Source organism: Sceloporus occidentalis, unplaced genomic scaffold (genome assembly GCF_023333645.1).
Source record: "Sceloporus occidentalis isolate IW3139 unplaced genomic scaffold, rSceOcc1.0.p SCAF_58, whole genome shotgun sequence".
NCBI lineage: Eukaryota > Metazoa > Chordata > Lepidosauria > Squamata > Phrynosomatidae > Sceloporus > Sceloporus occidentalis.
The window spans coordinates 1,721,754-1,744,995 of NW_028317038.1; the positions used below are offsets into that span (position 1 = coordinate 1,721,754).

The 23,242-nt window shown below is 42.4% G+C and overlaps 1 protein-coding gene across 1 annotated transcript in view; it reads right to left on the reverse strand.

Annotated features, from left to right (window-relative positions):
• The window catches only part of LOC149287610 (rab GTPase-activating protein 1-like), a 68,635-nt gene that overhangs the window by 37,435 nt on the left and 7,958 nt on the right, over positions 1 to 23,242 (reverse strand). Inside the window, exons 7-12 of the mRNA XM_089492648.1 lie at positions 19,518 to 19,584; positions 19,277 to 19,379; positions 18,478 to 18,647; positions 12,215 to 12,389; positions 10,026 to 10,119; positions 7,366 to 7,516 (exon numbers count right to left, since the gene is read on the reverse strand). Of these exons, the coding sequence (XP_089348774.1) occupies positions 7,366 to 7,516; positions 10,026 to 10,119; positions 12,215 to 12,389; positions 18,478 to 18,647; positions 19,277 to 19,379; positions 19,518 to 19,584 (760 nt within the window). The remainder of the gene's footprint in view (positions 1 to 7,365; positions 7,517 to 10,025; positions 10,120 to 12,214; positions 12,390 to 18,477; positions 18,648 to 19,276; positions 19,380 to 19,517; positions 19,585 to 23,242) is intronic.

The window sequence follows — 23,242 nt, forward strand, 5'->3', positions numbered from 1 at the left end:
AGGCAGAGTGGTGAATCAAGGAGTATAATTAATTTCAGAGTGGTGCAGGGCATTTATGGGGGGCGGAGTGGCATATCAGGGTGCACAGTGGCATATAGGGAGGTATAAGGCATAAATGGGGGCTAATGGCATATTGGAAGTTATGAGGCATATCAGGGGGCACAGTGGCATATAGGGCAGGGGCGTCCAACATGCGGACCTCGAAGTGCGGCCCGCGTAAGATCGGCAGCCAGGGCAACCGATCTTACGCTGCCGCATCTCGAGCCCTGCTACAACAAGAGCCCTGCTACTTGTGACATCACATGACTCTGCTCCAGTCCTGCTTCCTCTGTGCATTACCAGAGAACGCAGAGGGAGGCCGCGCCCCCTGCTGAAGTCTGAGCGGCATCGACGAGTTGCAGTGCAGGTAAGGGGGTGGGGGAGGGTGTTTGAATCAGTATGCGTGATTGAGGGAATGAATGACTATATGAATGAAGGAATGAATGAGTGTGTGATAGCATGGATGTGTAAGTGCTGGAACCTAGGCATGATGGGACTGTGATTGCTGTTAGCAATCACACTCCTACCATGCCAAGTCAGCCAGTACATGCTGAAAGCTAGCTAGCTGCCTGTGACAGGGCCAGGCTAGCTGGCTCATGTGTCATATGAAGTTTAGCCGGGTCACGGAGCACTTTTGTGTCCGGTTCCATATACTGTGACCCGGTAATATATTATATTGTGTATTATTGTGTAACCGGCCCAGAGACTGATGTGGATTCAACCCCAGCCTTCAAAGAGACGATCCTATAATCTGGCTGGGGCTCTTAATCAGCCAACACAGCCCTGTCTGCCCAGACGGCACCCGCACTACAGGGGGGATAACACAGGTGGGGGAACCCATTGTATTCTGTAATCCCCTCACCTGATACATCTCCCGTATACTGATGGGATTTGTGATGGGATGTGGCTGATGGGATTGGGGGTTGGGTTCGGTACACATTGCATTGAGATTGTATATAAGTTCTGTGTGTTTGTAATAAAGAGAGTTCTTCTTGGTTTACTACGAATGGTGGTCTGGATGATCCGTGGATAGCTGAGTGCTATCCGTATGAGGGACTGACTGGTGATTCCTCAGCCCTCAAACAGGGGACCCAGCCTTGGGTACGGTGACCCTGTAACATTGGTGGCAGCGGTGGGAAGAATCCCACGACTTGGGTGAAATCCAAACCACCAACTGGGATTGCAGACGAGAGACACCGAGAGAGCTCCTGGAGGTTTGTAGCAAAGGAAAGGCTACTCTGATTGCGGACTGCAGAGAGATGGACCGGCACCAGGATGCCCCAGAGGAGAGCCTCGGACTGAGTGCTCTACAAAAGAACATTCTATGGCACCTATCCCTGTACCCAGGAGGGGCTACATCGGAGCAAGTGACGGCGGTGATTGAAATGTGTCACCAGGAACTGAGCCAGAGTGGGTCTGTATCTCCCAGACTAGGGGAACAGAACACCAAAATATCATACCAGGATATCCAATCCTTCCGAGAACCAGAGGATGAGACAGACCGGGTTACAGCCGAGGTGTGTGAGCTGGAACACCAGCAATGGCAGTTAGAGTCTGCGCCTGCAGACTGGAGGGATGATTTCTCCCATCCCCACTTTGAAACGTACTGGGCACAATACTGGACAATGTGGGATCTACGAGTTCCACTCCTGGGGGAGAACCCATTGCCGGAGTGGGAAGATGAATTGAGGGGTCTCATATATGCAGAGCTCGACCTCCAGAGCCGCTACCAGGGATTTTCCCAGCAGTTAGCAGGTGAAGACCACAGCGACCCTCTGATGCTGTATAGCCCCGTCGACCCAGGACTGATATATGATGCCTTCCAATTTGACTCGTCCTTCGGAAGCCCGTGCCAGTACCGCAGGGATACAATCTGGGACAACCGTGCAGAAGTCCTGGTTTATGCTATTCCCCCCCGAGCTGGAGGCTGTTATGGATTGCCTGGTCCAAGAGGAATGGCAGCTCGAGAGGGACTATAAAGAATTGCTGCGGAGAGTAGAGCTTCAGGAGTTACAAGGAGACTGGGAGCATGGTACTACAACTTGCGGGAGTGGGACCGAGGTCCTCTTCACCTACTCTGCGGCCCCTGCCCTGGCGAGAAGAACCGAGGTCCTCGCCAGCAAGAAGAAGTGGAGGAGGAAGCCAAAAGCTCCGACCCAAGTCCTCACCAACAACCCTGGCTGCTCTACCCCGGCAGAAGAGATGACTGTCCCCACCGCCCGAGTAAGTGGCTCAATCCCCCTCACCAAACCCCTAGCTATGCCCGTAGAAGCCAGTGCCCCAGACTGTCCCCCTGATTTCCTGAGTGTCCTGGAAGAAGCCCGGGTCACTGCCCCAGAGGTTCCCTATGAAGTCCCCGGTGACCCAGTAGAGGCACCGTTCCCTAACCTAGCGAGGACACCAGAGGGGCTGCCGAGTTCCCTGGGTCCTCTCAGTAGCCTGGCGCAGGTCCTGGTTCCTATCCCTGTGTTCTCCGAAGTGATCCCTGGTTTCCCAAGTGTCCTCCTAGAAGCCCAGGTCACTGTCCCAGAGTGTTCCTCTGACTCTCCCCGTGCCCAGGCAGAGGCACCTGTCCCAGAGAGGAAGATCGAGGGTCTGCTTAACCCTCCCGGTGGTCCAGTATTGGCACCTGTCCCTGCCCCGGAGTATTCCCCTGGGTCCCCTGAGTACCCCGCAGTGCTGCTTAGCTCGCCCAATAACCCTGTAAGGGCACCTGTTCCTGTCCCAGAGTGTCCCCTAGGTCACTCCAGTGTCCCGGTAGAGGCCTCGCTTACTACCTCTACGTGTTTCCCTGGTTCCCCAAGTGCCCCCGGCCCGATCAGCAGGGTTTTCCTTCCATGCAACCACCCTGGCCTGGCAGCTGCCCCAGACTCAGTTCCCAAGACTAGGGAGCAAGAGTCTCCACGTGCCCCTGTTACCCCGGTGAGGGGGATAGCCATGTGCCCCCAGCTGAGCTGGGACCGTCCTCCAATTCACAGAGGACTACTGACTATCCTTTTGGGCAACCAGGGCCCTGGCCCACCTTCAATGGATGATTCTGACAAAGAGGGCCATGAACTAAGGCCTGCACCTGTGAACTTTGTCCACTCGGACAGCCTGCAGCAGACCCGGGTGGATCTGCCTGGTCTGCCGGACCGTTGGTCAAGGGGGAGATCTGTGACAGGGCCAGGCTAGCTGGCTCATGTGTCATATGAAGTTTAGCCAGGTCACGGAGCACTTTTGTGTCCGGCTCCGTATACTGTGACCCGGTAATATATTATATTGTGTATTATTGTGTAACCGGCCCAGAGACTGATGTGGATTCAGCCCCAGCCTTCAAAGAGACGATCCTATAATCTGGCTGGGGCTCTTAATCAGCCAACACAGCCCTGTCTGCCCAGACGGCACCCGCACTACAGGGGGGATAACACAGGTGGGGGAACCCATTGTATTCTGTAATCCCCTCACCTGATACATCTCCTGTATACTGATGGGATTTGTGATGGGATGTGGCTGATGGGATTGGGGGTTGGGTTCGGTACACATTGCATTGAGATTGTATATAAATTCTGTGTGTTTGTAATAAAGAGAGTTCTTCTTGGTTTACTACGAATGGTGGTCTGGATGATCCGTGGATAGCTGAGTGCTATCCGTATGAGGGACTGACTGGTGATTCCTCAGCCCTCAAACAGGGGACCCAGCCTTGGGTACGGTGACCCTGTAACACTGCCCCCTTGTGTATTGATGCTGCCAGCAGTATGGGGTCTGCACATCACTTACAGCCACTTACAGTACCAGCATGTACTGGCTGACTTGGCATGATAAGAGTGTGATTTCTAACAGCAATCACAGCAAGCACAGTCCCATCATGCCTAGGTACCAGCATTTGCTGGTTGCCTGGGTATGATAGGAGTGTGATTGCTGTTAGCAATCACACTCCTATCATGCCAAGTCATATTGCTATTTTTTTTTGTCCAATTGTGTGTTACCTACTTTTATTAAAAATTTGAGTTTTTATTATTATTTTTAAAGGTGGGGGTAATTTTGAACCGTGAATGTTTTGGTCCAGAATTTTCATTTTGGTTCATCCCTAGAATAAATAGAACTATTTCATTTTTAATTATCCTGAATTCGTAGTCACAAAACTTTCTAGGCCCAGAAATCAGTGAGAGGAAAAAGTAAAGGTTTTGTGAAATTTACTTTATTTTAATCTGCATATTTTATTAAAGGCCATATTTTCTCACAGTGAAAAATGAGTGCGGCCCGCGCACGTATACAATTCTGATGAAGTGGCCCACTGCAGAAAAAACTTGGACACCCCTGATATAGGGGGTATAAGGCATATCGATATTAGGCATATCAAGGGGGCATAAGATATATCTGGGGGTAAAAGGTATATCAGGGGGCTCAGTTGCATATCACTGGCATATAAGGAGTATAAGGCATATCGGGGGCACAGTGGCATATCAGGGGGCACAGTGGAATCTCTGGCATATAGGAGGTATAAGGCATATATGGGGGGAGAGTGGCAAGCTGGGGGTCAGATGTGCATAACTGGGGACAGTTTGGTAAATAAATGAAAATATAAAAAGGCTTTTTTTCTCATAGTTTTTATTAAATATGAAAAATAGCATATGAATTAATATTTACTAATAACTTTGTATTAAAACCTAATTTGAGAAACACGGTGTTTGGGTTCTTGTAGCTTTTATTATTATGTCAGTAAAATAAGAAGGTGAATAGAGAGAGAGAGCGGCCATTACAATAAAGAGATGAAAGTGTAAATTGTACATTTTTTATTACATTATTTTAAATAAAAAAAATTGAATTTTTTTATCCGATTAATGGAAAAAATAATCGGCCAACTAATCGCTTATTAAAATAATCGTTAGTTGCAGCCCTAATCCCTAATACCACAAGATATGTTAAATACACCATGTGCACAACGCGTGAACTAGAACACACACTACTGCATTGGCAATGCTCAGAAATCGCAGATTATAATGTAAGAAGACCCAGCCAAGGATTCTGAGGAGGTCCTCATCTGAGACTCCAGGTCTGGCTCCAGACATTTATCAATCGTTGACAACATGAGCACAGCATCAATACAGAAGGACCAAAGGGAGGTTGAAATGTAAAATTAGAAAATACAGTGACGGGAAACACTCAATTAAAAGGAAACAATAGTGAAAAGCAAACTGGAGCCAGAAAAAAAATAAATTCTCTCGGTAATATTTTAACGTAACATCCAATATAAAAAAAATGTAAAAAAAAAAACAATAATTGTTCGCTGCAAGTCAAGCAATACCAACAAAGATATTGCATATTTCCTAAAAGGGATCGCTGCAACATCACCAATAAAACAGGAATGCAAGAGACTGATTAATGTGATGATAAAAGAAAAACACCTACCAACAACAGAGCAGAAACATCCCTTAACAAGTTTTCAAGTACGTCAGACTCACCAGTCTGTAACAACCTAGCTGAGAATTTGATCATTTTCCTCCTGCCTTAGTTTTTTGTCTTATTGAAGTATAAAATAAGACAGTTATTTTAACTGCCATTTTGCAATATTTGTTACCACCTACGTATTTTAAAACCATGTTCCTTCTTGAAAACAATTCATCCCAGTCAATCCATCCCGATTATCACATTCACAGAGTGGGTTGTTATTTATGGGGGGGTTTTCACCTTATTAGCAGTGGTGAGGTCTGGTTTTTAGAGCACACACCGTCACATTTGTGTCTATTAATACTTATTTTTATATTAGCGTATCACTTTACCTTCATAAAATCCAGTGCTTTGGTGGAGCATCCACTAGTTTACTTTTGTTAATAAACCTCAATTGTTACCATGTAGTGGCCACTGTTCCCCCAAATGTTCCCTTCATTTGATAAAAGCTTGACATTGTTTGTTATGACCAAATCCAGACAAGTGTAGTTTCTAATCTGTATCTCCGCAAATTGCGACATCAAACAATAATTTAACAATTTATTAGGTTTGCTCCGCTTTCTGAACTGCTTGCTCCAGTATTTGTCTGGGTAATTCTTGGTAAACGTGACTCAAACGTGCAGCTCTTTCAATTTGTGAAGACTGATCTTGCCCTCAATACTGATACTGATGCGTTGATTGGCCTTAACTAAGTGTCTATGAATGGCTTGATATGTTTGCATTTGCTCTGAAAAAAAACCCTTGTCTTATAATCGAGCAAATACGGTCAGTAACACACCATAATTGGACAGAAAAATACAATAATAATTTATATATTTATGATTGATAACAGCACACGCCTATCATGCCCAGACAACCAGTACATGCTAGAACCTGGGCATCATAGTAGTGTGATTGTTAACAATATATATATATATTATGTCATTTTCGGTTCCGGTCCAGAATTATTATCCCTAGTGTTCGAGTTCCTATTGTAGCTCAATCTACTAGACAAACACACCCACTCTATCACAGTGCCTTGTGGCAGTGTAATTATCCGACTGGACACTGACAAATGAAAATCTATAGAAGAAATAAGTAGGACTTCATTAGCATTGCCAAAAAGAATTTGCTCAGTGTGGTGATTAAGCAGGGAGCCGCCCCAAAATATTACATGACTGCCTACAATGGCAGCTTCCAGGTCTGCGGATAAAGGGAGTTTACTGGAACAACATGAAACATGTTTGTGCTGAACCAAATCACTGTATACAGTACTATACTAAAGAAAATATTTTTTCCACGGAACTTCTAAATCCCAGTATTAATGATTTACCCATTAATTTATATTTAATATTGACACTTCAGGTGTATATTGTTCTTATCTTATGATATCTAAACAATGTAAATACCCAGCACTGGGGACAAAATCAAATCTGACTGTCAAGCACTTTATGATTATTGATACAACATACCAACCAATTTGTTCAAAGAGAATAAGTACAGAAAGTTAATCTACATATAGCAAGTGTATAGAAAATGACAAGCAGGATTTCATAGAAAAATTACTACCATCAAGAATACTGCAATAGACCGTACTTAAGTATTAGAAGCACAGTAATAACCAGAAACGGCTCACAGCACATCCAGCCCCTCTGGCAGTTGGTGATTATATCATGCTATGAGAAGTGTTTGCATGCATGGGAATTTGCTTGGCTTGCACAATGGGTTTATGAGCATGTCCAAAATCCAGCTAGCTAACCTTTTAAGAGTTTTGACACTCCAGCTTTTATTACACTGCAGCTCCCATTCCACAAAAAGCGGAAAAAAACTATTTTGTGCAAAAGCCGAAATGCCAGTGCTTGACAACCCATGAAGTGTAGATTGTTTAACTTGCGCAACCCAACATTTTGCTCTTACCTTAGTGATGAGGAGTCTGTACTTCTCCACCAAGTAATCATTGTTATGACAGCCAGCGAGCAATTGCCACACTTCTCCTCGTAGAGCCTCGGGTACACCACTTCTCACCAGAGTTGAAAGCTGCTTGGGCCGCACGCTTAGATTCAGATGCCTGAAATAAATAAAAAATTTCATCATAATAAAGAAAAAAAAATCTTGCTTGTGGTGATGATTTTTTAACATTTTCTAAAAATTGTATAGTCTATTCTTCCAAAAGACATTCTCATCTACATTATTACATCTGGTGGCAATAACATATTTCTGGGTAAAGGAACATATAGATGTAAAACCGATCCATATATACACATCTGTCTATAGAAAAAGAAATGTATATCAATTTAATCTGCGCTCTGCTTTAATGATTAGAATAATAAATGTACAGCATAAAATCATGCTGCTGTATAAGCAAACAACATATTAGGAACTGGCAGCAATAATGGGGAAGAAATTATAATTAGGGCTGCAACAACTAATCGATAAAACCAATAATGAAAATCATTGCCAACGAATTTCATTATCGATTTGATCAAATATAAGATGAGGGTTTTTTCAGAGCAAATGCTCTTAAAAATACCCTTTGTTTTGTAATCCGACCTCAAATAGATAATAACACTAAGATCCAGATCCCCAGCGGCACTGCAGGGGAACCGGATCCTACAGCCATCCTCCGCTTCTGCCCTCCGCCGGGGCTTCTATAATGGAGCACACTACCTTCCGGGTTCTCCACCATAGAAGCCCTGGCGGAAGTACCAGCCAGCAGCGGTGGACCCCCTAATATAATTAAACCATTTGTTTCACACCGTCTACACCTTCACTAACAATTCTATTAAAAAATAGTTTGTGCACTACACACTTAGCTCTAAAACTTTTACATTACTTTTCATATTATGAAAAGGAACAATATAGTCCTGCAAAAGGTTATTTTGGGCAAGGACTCCAATGCACTCACTACAAAGTTCCAAACTGCCTTTGTAAGCAAACCCGAGCAAGCACTGTGCATCAGAAGCCTCATGAAATGGGTTACGTGGCTGAGCAGCTGCACAAAAGCCGAAGCTCATTATTAACAACGCCAAACGTCAGGTGAAGCGGTGTTCACCGATTCTGGACTCTGGGGCAGTGGAAATGCACTCTCTAGACAAATCTGGCTTTGGCGGAGAGCGCTACCTACCGGAATGCATAGTGCCTACTACAAAGCATGGTGGAGGAATAACGGTCTAAGGCAGTTAGTTCTTCACGGTTTGGGCTAGGCCCCTTAGCTTCAGTGAAGGGTTATGTTAATGCTTACAGCACGCAACTATATTTTAGACAATTGTATGCTTCCAACTTTGCGGCACCAGTTTGGGGAAGGCCCTTTCCTGTTGCGGCATGGTTGGATGAGTGTGTAGTGTGGGGGACTTAGAGTGACCTGCACACAGCCCAGACCTTACTTCCATTGGACTACTTTGGGATGAACTGGAACACAGACTGGGAGCCAGGCCTGACCTCGCAAATGCTCTTTTGAAAGAATGGGCACAAATTACAACACACATGCAAACATCTGGTGAAGAACGTTCCCAGAGGAGTGGAGGTTGTTATAGCCTCAAATAGGGTCCAACGCCGTATTAATGCACATGTATTTGGAATGGGATGTCCAACAAGCTCATATACCTATGGTGGTCAAGTGTCCACATACTGTTTGTTCTATAACGTGTACCGTATTTGCTCGATTATAAGACGACCCTGATTATAAGACGACCCCCCAAATCTGAATATTAATTTAGGAAAAAAAGAAAAAGCCTGAATATAAGACGACCCTATAGGAAAAAGGTTTTACCAGTAAATGTTAATTCATCTAAACTATTATTTTTAATAAAAAAATATTTTGGTTTTCCAACCTGCCCCCCAGTTATGCACCAGTGCAGGGAACTCTGACAGCCGGGGAAGGTCTGCGCGATGGACGCCTCCTTCCTGCTGCAGCGGAAGTTGTCTACGCGAATCCCATAGACATCTACACGCTGCCCCAGCTACACACCGGGGACTCAGAAGTACCGGTAAGTGGGGAGGGGGAGACAGGAGGATCCAGGTCCCCTGCAGCTGCGGGGGATCTGGATCTTAGTCGTCTCATAGTCAGACCTATTTGAGGTCTGATTATAAGACGACCCCGATTATAAGACGAGGGGTATTTTTCAGAGCATTTGCTCTGAAAAAAACCTTGTCTTATAATCGAGCAAATACGGTATTTGTCATATATCAGGTAGACAGCTAGTGGCTTTCTGACTCCTAAAACATATCAAGCTCGTGCCCAGGTTAGTCTTTTGGCTGCTAATTTATATACATTTTATAATATAATAATTTATATACATGTGTTGAGCACCGTTAAATATGATGCACTTAGTTGTTTAAACTGCCGTTTATTTAGTGAATTCAAATAGAGGCCAGGGTTAAAGAAAATCCTTATTAATTATTTAACAGATATTTCCCTAACCAAGATATGAAAGTCCCAAGAAATGGCTGTATAAAGGCCTTTTAAATTAAACCAAAGAGGGCACGGCTTGCTGATATCAACGCTAATCGGACATTACTCTTTAAGACTCATATTGCTATATAATTACACAAGCACATTTTTTTTTTAACTTAAGTACCATTTCGATAAAAGGTCACCCCAAGTTTCCAAGATCTTCTCTGCACATTCCTTAGACACATCTCCAGAACCACTCAGGAGGGGCTCATCATTATCTGAAGATGGATATAAATAGCCATAGTGAGTATATTTTAAATTAAACACATTTCATGAAAGAGACAGCAGATAAGAACCATTTCTAGTTTGTCCATTTTTCCTGCTGTAAAAACCTCAAACTTTTTTGCTTCTTTTTTATTAAGATTATTCAATCAATAAAATTTTCTTCTTCTTTACACTCTCTCCTACACCACAAATCCTTAATGCCTCCCTCATTTGTCTTCTTTTGACCACCTACCTCTTCAGTTAATTTGTTCACTACAATTTCTGATATCCAACATTTCTCAAAAATGTTGCCCAAGGAGCTTTGCATATTCAGCCTTGATTCCCTTTTTTCATGTTTAGTGTAGCCATGCAATCCATACTGATTTACAAATACAGATGGGGCTTTCTTTTGATACTATTTTTATGTATTGTCTTCCATTTGGTATGAATATGTAAAAAAGTAGGAACGAATTAAAATAAAATATAAAAAAATAATACGGTACATACCAAGCCGAACACACCAATATAAGCCAAATAACGAAAGGGAGAAGTGTCTATGGGGTGTTGTGCGGATTACTTTCTTGCACTTGCAAGGGGTACAACCACAGCTTCTGCTGTCGCAGGTATTTTTCATGATCAGTTTGTTGTTATTGACCCGGGCAACTTAGGCTATTCTACTCTCTGGTATCCTGACCTTGGCTTGTCCTACAATTATCCTGCTTTCTCCACTCGTAACTACAGCTTGCCTCAGGGATCAGGATCATCGCAAGGATCAGGTACACTACAACTCAAGGGCTCAACCTGCGGAGGGAATATGTTGAAAGGGTGAGAACAAAAAAAAAAATCCTCTGGGGTCTTTTGGGGTTCCATTGGTCTGACAGACTACTACGGTCTCCGCTTCAGAGCTTCGCCTGACGCTTAGTGTAATACATATGCATTTGAGTGCCTTAATACTAAACAATTATTATTTCTTATCATGTGACTATGGGGTTTGTATATTAAGATATACAGGAATGCTGACAGGTATGTAAAAACCGCTTTTTGCTGACAATTATTTTTTTTTAACTAGCAGACTCAGTGTTTCCAGATATAAGATTGAAACAAGGAATTTTTTTTTTTTTTAAACAAAGAATAAAAAATACATCTTATTTTATATATGGATGCAGATATTATACTTAAAAATAGCATTTCTGACTTATCTATCCATTCCTTTTAATAATCACAATAAAGTTTGACGGAAGAAGATGCTCATCTGAAATGTTGATGTTTTTAAGTTTTATGCAACAAAAGGCTCAAGAGGAGGAAATGTTCCCTTAAACCCTAAAAAGGTCATTTAGGGATCTTTTTTTTTTTCTAGGGCTACAAAAAAAAATCAAAACATGTGACAGTCTGTGAATATCAGGATTTCCTGCGTTTTCCAAAAACCAGAATCATTGAAAAGATGTGGCATTACAGTTACAGTCATGCCCTTCTGCTCCTCAGATCAAATTTGTATGCCCATTTTGGCACAGGTCCCAGGTCATCTCATTGAGACATTCCATAAACCAGATTACTTTGCTGATAAACTAAAAATGCCTCTAAGCGCCAAATCTGTGGTTAATCAAATGCGTTCTCCATTCTTTGATGTTGCTTGTAACAGTAGTAAGCAACAGTTCTCAGGGATGGGTCAACCACAATGTCCCCTACTGACCTCTCCTTCAGACAGATTTGTTATAAATTAAGTAAAAAGTCAGAAAAGGTCAGTTTAATAATTTTTCAATGTGAAAGCATGCTCTAAATGTGGAGAAGAAAATCCCTTTCCTAAGCCTGGAAAACAATGTTTCAAAATAAATATTACCATGAAGACTTTGCAGCCGTTTCAGCATTTTGAAAGTTACAATCACTGCAACATTCTGTGTAGCGGGACTTATGTTTGAGGACCCATGAATACGAAATACTAGCTTTGTTGATCTAGAACTGCAGTACAGTTTTTTCTAAAAATAGTCTAATAATGGTTTTGCTGCCTAAAACGTTGTATTGACAAACTTAACACTTAACATAGCCCCCATTTAACTGACCAGAGCTTCATTCAGCTGCTACACAACTGCCCTTTGCATTCAAACACCTCACCTTCTTCCTCATCATCCTCAGGTGGAGAAGGGATGTTAGGCCCTTGAGGTCCACAGTGTGGGAGACGAATTGACGGGCTTGCTGTCGTTTTCCTTCGCTCTCTCTCCGATTCGCTTTCCAAGCAAATCACTTCATAAAATGTGTCACAGTTACTCTTTCTTTCTTTTCTTTCTATCTGTACCAAATCATACAGAGGAATTAAATCCCATATAGTAAATAGTCATTATTAATAATAAGAGCTGACTCTTGCTGGTATCCATCAAGCAAAATGGCACATTAACCCTTCTGGAAACCAAACGCGCCAACTAGCCAAGAAGAGGGGAATCAAAGAGCATTTATTGCTGATCAAAGGGAGTACTAGGGTTAACAGATTCCAGTTAAAGGGAATTTCCTAACAGAAATTACATTAATTTAAACACTTTTGCCCATGCACAAATACAAAGAAAGAGCAAGCCATGAATGACCGATCAGATCGTTCTGTATAGAGAACTTTATTATGTACTCTGAGACAAAACGGCACTCTACAAAATCTCTTAATCATATGACTGAATATCCAAGATAGCCTAAACCAAACTAAAAATGTGGCATTTTGGGAAGTTGGCATTTTTGGCACCACTTCATGAAACAGGTAGCATGGAAACCAGGAAAACAAAATACATTAATTTAGATCTCAGCAGTAAACAGCTATTTTACAGTGCCCTCTAGAAATATTGGCACCTTTGGTAAATATAAAATGTGTTTATTGTTTAACCTTTTGATCTTTTCTTCAAACAATACACAAAAAATGTATGACCTCATGGATATAAAACAATTGTAAACAGCTAAAAAAAAAAGTTAAATATATGCGCGACAATTATTGGCACCCCTATGAATTAATTTGAAATAAATATAGTTGAAGTATATTCCCAGTGATATTTCACATTTTTAGTTCACCTTGGTGACTAGGAAAAGGAAATTGCTCAACTGTGACTTCCTATTCACATGGGTATAAATATTATGTAACACATAGGCAGGGCCGGCCCAAGACAAAATGCCGCCTGGGGCGAAGTTTAATATGCCCCCCCCCCATTATCTACCCTTCCTCTTCCTGCCGCCCCCCCCATTATTATTATTATTGTCTTTTATTTATATAGCGCCAACAATTTACGCAGCGCTTAATACAATACATAAATTCAAGGGGTATGACAAGACGAGAATTGACAGACTAAGACAAACCGATACATTAGGTGGAGAGAGCCCTGCTCGCAAGCTTACAATCTTGAGGGAATGGGGTGAGAGGTAGTGCGGGGGGTATCAGTGACGGGTGAGAGGTAGTGTGGGGGTATAAGGCACAGAGAAAGGTTGAGAGGTAGTGTCGTGGTTGTCTCAATGACAAGGAAGTTCTAGCAGCTAAGGTGGCATGCTTCTCTGAAGAAGTGGGTTTTGGGATTTTTGTTGAGTGTTGGGAGGGAGGGTGAAAGCTGAAAGTTCAGTAGAAGTAGATTCCAGAGATATGGGGCAGCTCGAGTGAAATCTTGTAGACTGGAAAAGGAAGTGATGATAAGTGAGGAGGAGAGCCTTTGTTATGGAACAGTTAAGGACTGGAGGGAGTTTATGGTTGGAGATGATAGGAATAAAACTGGTTAGGTTGACCATGTTGGTTAAGTTTGGTGGTTGCGAGTGATAGGAATAGGGAGGAATATGTGGGGGACAGAAGTAGCAGAGCAGGCAGGTTTCACATATAAAGGTTAGTGTAGAGGTACTGGGATAGCTGTGATGGCAGAGAGATGGAGAGGGATGGTACTTGGAATGGTTTAATGGGGAGAAGTGGGTACTAAAGGGATCCAAAGGGTTGGTGCCCTCTACTGACATGCTTAACCCCTTCATGACAAAGGCTGATTTTACTTTTTGTACCCTACAATGGCCGTTTTAACATTTCTGCGCTGCTCGTGTTTAGTTGTAATTTTCTTCTTTCCCGTTTACTGAACCCACACACATTAGATATTGTTTTTTTCAGGACAAGAAGGGCTTTCTTTAGATGACATTGTTTTGATTGTATCATATTATTTACTACTAAAAAAAGTATAAAATATGGTGAAAAATTTAGAAAAAAATGACTTTTAGTTGAAAAATCTTTTACTCATCTATAAAAGGTAATGAAAAAACCTGCTAAATGGATTCTACTATTTGTCCTGAGTTTAGAAATACCCAATGTTTTTATGTTTTTTTGCTTTTTTCTACCCATTATGGGGCAATAAGTACAGGTAGCGTTTTGCTATTTCAAAGCCATTTTTTCCAAATCTGGTAATTCTTCCCCTCATGTGCCATTTCGGGTATCTTTGAACCCGGCCAATGCAATTTACCCCATCAAATCGTATATTTTTGAAAACTAGACAGCCCAGGGTATTCCAAATGCTAGTATTTTAACTCTTTCCATGCACCATATCTACCACCAGTTTTTGTCAAACTTTGTGGTAGTCATTTTTTTGCATTTGTTTTGTCACACACATTTTACTTCAGGTATGAATTAAAAGGTTCTCGTTTATGTCACTATCACAAAACACCCCAATATGTGTTCAGCAACATCTCCTGAGTACAGCGATACCTCACATGAAGAATTTTGCCTGGCCGTTTGGGGGCAAAAGGGCCACATTTGGGGCATGCGCATTTTTCAATGTTGAACTTTGGCATTTGGGGATCCACTGCCCATGCCCCATTTGGTACATCTTTGAGCCGGGCCATTTCAGTGTGCCCAATAAACCCATATATTTTTGAAAACTAGACACCCCAGGGTATTTCAAATGCTAGTATTTTAACTCTTTCCATGCACCATATCTACCACCAGTCTTTGTCAAACTTTGTGGTAGTCATTTTTTTGCATTTGGTTTTCCACACACATTTTACTTCAGGTATGAATTAAAAAGTTCTCGTATATGTCACTATCACAAAACACCCCAATATGTGTTCAGCAACATCTCCTGAGTACAGCGATACCTCACATGAAGGATTTTGCCTGGCCGTTTGGGGGCAAAAGGGCCACATTTGGGGCATGCGCATTTTTCAATGTTGAACTTTGGCATTTGGGGATCCACTGCCCATGCCCTATTTGGTACATCTTTGAGCCGGGCCATTTCAGTGTGCCCAACAAAACCATATATTTTTCAAAACTAGACACCACAGGGTATTTTAAATGCTGGTATTTTAACTCTTTGCATGCACACATTTTACCACCAGCATGTTTTCAAAGTTTGCAGTAGTATTTTTGTGTGTGCATTTTTCCCACACACACCTACTTTATGTATGAATTTACAGCTCCTGGTATATGCCGCTGTCACACGACACCCCATAATGTGTTCAGCAACATCTCCTGAGTGCAGTGATATCCCACATGCATGGGTGTGTCATTTTTGTGGGAACTAAAAGGCCACATTTGGTACGTGTGCATTTTTCTAATTGGAAATTAGGTGTGTGGCCATCCTTCCCCCGGTGTTAATTGGGACGTTGTTGAACCTGGCCAATTCAATTTACCCTATCAAATCATACCTTTTTTAAAAGTAGACACCCCACGGGCATTTAATATGCCAGTATTTTAACTCTTTCCATGCGAGAATTGTTTTAAGCTAATATGCTAATTTTAGGACTTGCTCACAAAAATATATTTTTTCTATATATATATTTTTTTTTTGTCTTTTTAAAAAAAAATTTTTAACATTTTTTTTCAACTTGGAGGTTCCCCTGATAGTGACATCAGTGGGAAATTATTTTTACATTTTACTAGTTTTTTTCTAATTATTATAAATTTTATTTTATTTTTTAATTTATTTTTACTAATCACACTGTGATTAGAAAGCTGGCTTCCATTGACTTGCATGGTGAATGCAGTACCTGTATTCAACCTGCAAGTGGAGCCAAAGTTCTCTAGATGGTCTGGACCGTCTAGCGAACTTTTAAAATTTGTTTGTTCCTGTTACAGGGCAGCGGCCATCTTGCTGGATGGCGAAGATCATCGGCAGCTGTGGCTGTGACCGCTCTCCGGAGCGGTCACAGCCCATCGAAAGGTAAGTGTTTGGTGTCGCTGGATGCCTCCTGATCGAGGCATTCCAGCGACACCATTTAAGTTTAGGAGGCGATCGTCGATCAAAGTATGGCGGATGTTGACGCCCCGTGGAGGGGCCAGAGATGGCCCCTTCGTTCCGATAGCGGCGTTGCTGAATGCCTCGAGGTCGAGGCATTCAGCAACGTTTTTTGGGTGCAGAAAGCGAAAACAGATCGCTTTCTGCACCCGTTTAAAGACGTGCCGGTCCTGGCACGTCAATTGTCGTAAAGCACATGCTTTTCCGTGTCGTGCCAGGACCGGCAATTGTCGTTAAGGGGTTAAATAGATCTGGTAATTAACTGTCTATATATTAGGACAACACTGGGGTGGGTGGGAGAGCAAAAAGTCAGTTGTTGTGGGGAAGATGGAGGAGTGTATTGCAGGCTTTGAGGGCTGTAATAGAGAGTGTTAAATAGTGTTAAAGTGGACGGGGCAGTAAGAGGGCAGATATAGGAGATAAGGGGTTAGTGGAGCAGAAAGATAGAAGGTAAAATATAACACACTTAAGTAGTGACAGGCATTACATAGGGGCGAAGTTTAAAATGCCCCCCCCATCATCTACCCTTCCTCTCCCCGCCGCCCCCCCCCATTATCTACCCCCCCCCCCCCCGTACTTACCTTTCAGTAGTCCTGCGGTGAGTCACCCTGCTCGGTCTCGGTGCCGGCTTGTAATGCTGAGCGCCGGTGCTCAACGTTACAAGCCGGCACCGAGACCGAGCTAGAGGGCTCGCAGAGGAGAGAGTGAGGGGCGCCAAGCGGGTACTGACAACTTGGTAAGCGAAAACCACTCGACGCCCTCTCTCTCTTGCTCTCTTCTCGGCTTTAAAAAAAAAAAAAGTGCCGCCTGGAGCGGTTGCTCCACTCGGCTCCATTGTCGGGCCGGCCCTGCACATAGGCCAAATTACAATGGGTAATACCAAGGAATATAGCTGTGATGTACAGGAAAAGTATGTTGAGCTTCACAAAATGGGAAGTGATTATAAGACAATAACAAAAACACTGAAAATGCTCATTTCCATCATCAGAGTAATAACTAAGAAGTTCCAGTCAAAATCCCCAAGGATCACAGCTAGAGAATTGCAGAGGTGAGTTGCATCTTGGGGTCAGAAAATCTCCAAAACTACAATCCAACGTCACTTTCATCGCAAGTTGTTTCGGAGGGTTTTGAGAAAAAAAGGTCATCCTAAAACAAACTGAACCATCTCCAGACACTATTGGAACTTCAAATGGGATCGGGTTCTATGGTCAGATGAAACAAAACTATAGCTTTCTGGCAATAAACACCAGTAGCCATTTGGAAAAGTATATCCTGTCCATGGTTAAATATCAACAGATATTTACATGAACACCTGACTGCCTCTGTCAGAAGGCTTAAAATAGGCCATGATTGGATCTTCAAGCAGGTCAATGATACAAAACTCACATAAAAATCACACAAAAATGGTTTACTGAGCATAAAATCAATGTCCTACCATGGCCATCGCAGTCCCCTGACTTGAACCCTATTGAAAACCTGTGGGGTGAACCGAAGAGGAGAGTTCACCTTTTAAATCTGGATACATTCTCTATGGAAGAATGGTCTCCGATCCCTTGACATACCTCATCAGGCATTATAAGAGAAGACTAAGAGCTGTTATCTTGGCAAAAAGGGGGTAGCACAAAGTATTGACAAAAAGTAGGGATGCACCAATATATCTGTGGACGGAATATTTCGGCCGAAAAGGGCATTATCGGCAAAATACCGAAATAAAAAAAAATAACGGGGCCGAACATAATCGTCCACAGGAGCCAGGCTGCTTACCTGTGCGTTGGTCGCCAAAATTGGAATTTGAACAATTCAAATTCAATAATATATATATATATATAATTGCTAACAGCAATCACACTCCTATAATGCCCAAGCAGCCAGTACATGCTGGAACCTGGGCATGATAAGAGTGTGATGGCTGTTAGCAATATATATATATATATATATATATATATATATATATATATATATATATAATTGATTTTTTGTCCAATTTTGGTGGGTTTGGAGCATCTGTATATTAGAAAAAAAAAAAGTTCATACATTATATTTGTTGTGTATGTTGATTCAGTTCTGTATATTTCCATTTCCGCATTAACCCAAGCATGCAAAGTACAATTAATTATTACAACGAAAAACATTGATTCAGGTCTGGATTACCTGTTTCAGCTTCAGGAAGAAGTTTTCTGTAGAACTCCTTTTGCTAAATGGCCAAAATAGACGCTCACTGGCAGAACAGACCCGGACCTTGGTCTCCAAGAGGAATCGAACAGGCTCCTGCACCTCAGTGATCACAAGGTCAACTGCTGTGGTCATATAAAGAACCTTGTCTGTGAGAACAGATGTGCATTACTATACTTATCACTTCACATAATAAAAGATACAAGAAATGAAGAGTTACACCAAGGAAATTATATAATAAACGGTTAATGGATTCTTAATAAATCTGTGTTAAAGGGACACGTCTATTAAACAATAATGCATGTTAAAGTACACTTTATGACGAAAAGCATGTGCACACCCCTCCTAATTATTCAGTTTAGGTGTTTAGCCCTACCCATTGCTATCAGGTGTATAAAATCAGGCAAACACATTTCCTACATGCAAACCAGGGGGAGGAAGGAACATATGCAGGAGCCCTCCATGCATTTGCAAAAGGAACACCATGAAGATGTAACGGTATCTTGCAGCTATCATATACATTAGAGTACAACTGGATGGGTGGACTGTCCAATTAAGAAATGTAATCTATGCTGTTCTGCTGTGTGTTTATAACTCTAAATGATTATCACTCTTACACCGTTGCAGATATTAGCCAAAGGAAAAGCAAACCTGTGCCGTCTAACGCTCATTAAATGTATTGGAGGTAGAAAGTAACCATTGTAGTAGCTTTCATTTCTAATTGAACAAGATCAAGCTCTAATTTCCATTATTGATCAACCAGAGACAGTCTGAATACCTTTTGGTGTCTCCTCATTCACAGCCTGGAAATGTGGAGATTTTGTATTCCAGATTCCTGTGATGATGTAAGATTTCCCATCAGAGCTTTTACCCATGGACTCCTAAGGAATGCAAAAAACTATACAGTTATCTTATTCTGTTTGCCCGATACATTTTGCGGTTTTCTGTCAGGTTACCCATGTACAACTTAACGAATCATAAAATTTAGATAAATTCCCAAGAAATAATCTTCTACTCACCAGTTCTAACAGATGCATGTCACTGTTTCGGACATCTCTACCGGGACTGAGGAGGAGTCCAAAACACCTGCAATTACAGGAATAAAGGTCAAATAGCACAAATGTATCAGAGATATCTATTTAGTGGGTGAGATATGGAAATTGCAAACCACCAGACATGAGATTGTTGTTCAAGCAAGAATTACCGTATTTGCTAGATTATAAAACGACACCCCAAAATCTGAATATTAAGAAAAAAAAGAAAAAGCCTGAATATAAGACGACCCTATACGAAAAAAGTTTTACCAGTAAATGTTAATTCATGTACACTATGTAAACTATTTTTTTTTTTTAAATAAAAGCTATGATTGAGAAAAATATTTTGTTTTTATTTCCTTTTATTTTCCAACCTGCCCCCCAGTTATGCATATCTGCCCCATGGCTTGCCACTATGCCCCAGAAATGCCTTATACCCCCTATATACCACTGTGCCCCGTAATATGCCTTTTAACCCTCTATATGCGGTCAGGTGTACATCTTGCTCAATGTATGTAATCCTTGAGCAGCGCTTCGAGGGTGCATATTGCTGTGCGAGATGTGCGAGTTGCTCATTTGGAAGCACAAATCCTGAGTCTAGAGGAGCAACTGGCAACACTGAGATCTATTGACAACTTGGAGAGGAGTCTGCTGCTCACTGAACAAGCTCTCTCGCGGGTAGAGGTGGGGGAGGATAGTGGGATGGAGGTACAGGACAGTCAGGCAGCTAGCTGGGTTACAGTTAGAAGGCGGGGTAGGGGGAAAAGTGCCAGGGAGGCTAGTCTTGATCTAGCACACCCCAACAAGTTTGCCCGGTTGGCAGATGAGGGGGATGTTAGTTCAGAGTTAGCAGTACTGCAGCAAGTCACTGCCTCTGACCACCAGAGGGGTGTCTGCTCCAGTAAGGAGGAGTGCAGGGCAGGCCAGACAGGTGCTGGTAGTGGGGGACTCAATTATTAGGGGGACAGACAGGGCGATATGTCACAAAGACCGGGATCGCCGAACAGTGTGTTGTCTGCCTGGCGCTCAAGTTCGGCACATCGCGGATCGGGTTGACAGATTACCGGGAGGGGCTGGAGAAGACCCAGCAGTCATTGTGCACATTGGCACCAATGACAAAGTGAGATGTAGGCGGAGTGTCCTTAAAAATGATTTCAGGGACTTGGGTAGCAAGCTTAAGGCAAGGACCTCCAAGGTAGTATTTTCTGAAATATTACCTGTACCACGTGCCACACCAGAGAGGCAGCGGGAGATTAGGGAGCTAAACAAGTGGCTCAGAAGCTGGTGTAGGAAGGAGGGGTTTGGGTTCATGGAGAACTGGGCCGACTTCTCTGTCGGATACAGGCTCTACGGTAGGGACGGGCTGCACCTCAATGGGGAGGGTGCAGCTGTGCTCGGGGAGAAGATGGCCAGAAGGGTGGAGGAGTGTTTAAACTAGGGAAAGGGGGGGAGGGAAACTACAATATAGAAGGGGAAGATAGTGTAGATAGAGAGCTGGGGCTTATAAATGTACCTGGGGGTGGAGCGGAGGGAGGGGTTAGATTAGTTAACAGGGATAGGCTTCATAGGGAAAAAAAAAACATACACCTCTAAATTGTATGCTTACTAATGCCAGAAGTCTGACCAATAAAACTGTCGAACTGGAGTTAATAATGTCTGAAGAAAACTATGACATAGTGGGTATAACAGAGACATGGTTGGATTATAGCTATGACTGGGCGGTTAACATACAGGGGTATAGTCTATTCAGGAAGGATCGAAAAAAAAACAAAGGGGGAGGAGTTTGCCTTTATGTAAAGTCCAGCCTAAAGGCCACACTGCGGGAGAATATATGTGAGGGAAATGATAATGTGGAGTCATTATGGGTAGAAATATATGGAAAGAAAAATAATAAAATACTGATCGGGGTTTGCTATAAGCCATCAAATATAATGGAAGCAGCAGAAGATCAATTATTAAGGCAAATAAACAAGGCAGCAAATCACAATGAGGTGGTTATTATGGGGTACTTTAACTATCCCGACATAAACTGGGAAACCGAGACCTGTGAATCTCATAAAGGAAACCGGTTCCTGACTATAAGTAAGGATAATTATCTGTCCCAAATGGTACAGGACCCGACCAGAGGGGGCGCCCTACTGGACTTAATATTAACCAACAGACCTGACAGAGTAACTAATGTGACCTTAAATGTAAAGGGGGCAATAAAATGGCAAAAAAAAAAAAAAAAAAAAGGCATTTAAGCTACTAAAACAGGAAGGCAGTGAGGAAGCACTAAAAAAAAATATGTAAAAATCAGATAAAAGCAGCAAAATTGGAGACAAAGACTCATTGCCAAAGAGAGTAAAACAAACCCCAAAATGTTCTTTAACTACATAAATAGTAAAAAGGTTAAAAATGAAAGCGTTGGCCCCTTAAAAAGTAACGAGGGAGAAGTTATAGACGGGGATCATGAAAAAGCTAATCTATTAAATATATTCTTCTCTGCTGTAGTCACAGAGGAAAATGAAATGCCAGGTAATATACAGCAGGATGAGATAAATGCCCTGACATGTCGCCTGTCTAACCCAGGAAGAAGTGCAGTGCCGCCTAAAAAAAAATCAAAATAGACAAATCACCAGGTCCAGATGGCATTCACCCCCGCGTTCTAAGGGAGTTAAGTAATGTAATAGATAGACCCCTATTTCTAATATTCAAGGACTCTATAGTGACAGGGTCTGTTCCCCAGGACTGGCGCATAGCAAATGTTGTGCCAATATTCAAAAAGGGGACAAAAAGTGACCCGGGGAATGATAGGCCTGTTAGTTTAACTTCTGTTGTGTGTAAACTGTTTGAGGGTTTCCTAAGAGATGCTATTTTGGAGTATCTCAATGAAAATAAATGTATGGGTTTACAAGGGATCGGTCCTGTCAAACTAACCTGATCAGCTTTTATGAGGAGGTGAGCTCAAGACTGGATCGGGGTGAATCGCTGGATGTCGTATATCTTGATTTTTCCAAAGCATTTGATACGGTGCCACATAAAAGGCTGGTACATAAAATGAGAATGCTTGGGCGGGAAACAGAGGGTGGTTATTAATGGTACATACTCTGAGTGGGTGACTGTTGCTAGTGGGGTACCACAGGGGTCAGTTTTGGGTCCTATTCTTTTTAATATATTTATTAATGACCTTGTAGAGGGATTGTATAGTAAAGTATCAATCTTTGCAGACGATACTAAGCTCTGTAACTGTAGAGGACAGTGCACGATTACAAATGGATCTGCATAGGTTGGAGGCTTGGCCTGGGATGTGGCAGATGAGGTTCAACACAGATAAATGTAAGGTTATGCACATGGGGAAGAAAAATCCAGGCTGGGAATATGTATTAAATGGGAAAACAGTGGGGATGACTGACATGGAAAAGGACTTAGGAGTTTTAGTTAACAGTAAATTTACCTGTAGCGACCAGTGTCAGGCAGCTGCTGCTAAGGCAAATAAAATCATGGGGTGCATCAAAAGGGGCATAGATGCCCACGACAAGGAAATAATTCTACCACTGCACAAGTCACTAGTCAGACCACACATGGAATACTGTGTACAGTACTGGGCACCAGTGTACAAGAAAGTTATAGTGGAGCTGGAGAGGGTTCAAAGACGGGCAACCAGAGTAATAAGGGGAATGGGAGGACTACAGTACCCAGAAAGATTATCAGAATTAGGGTTATTAAGT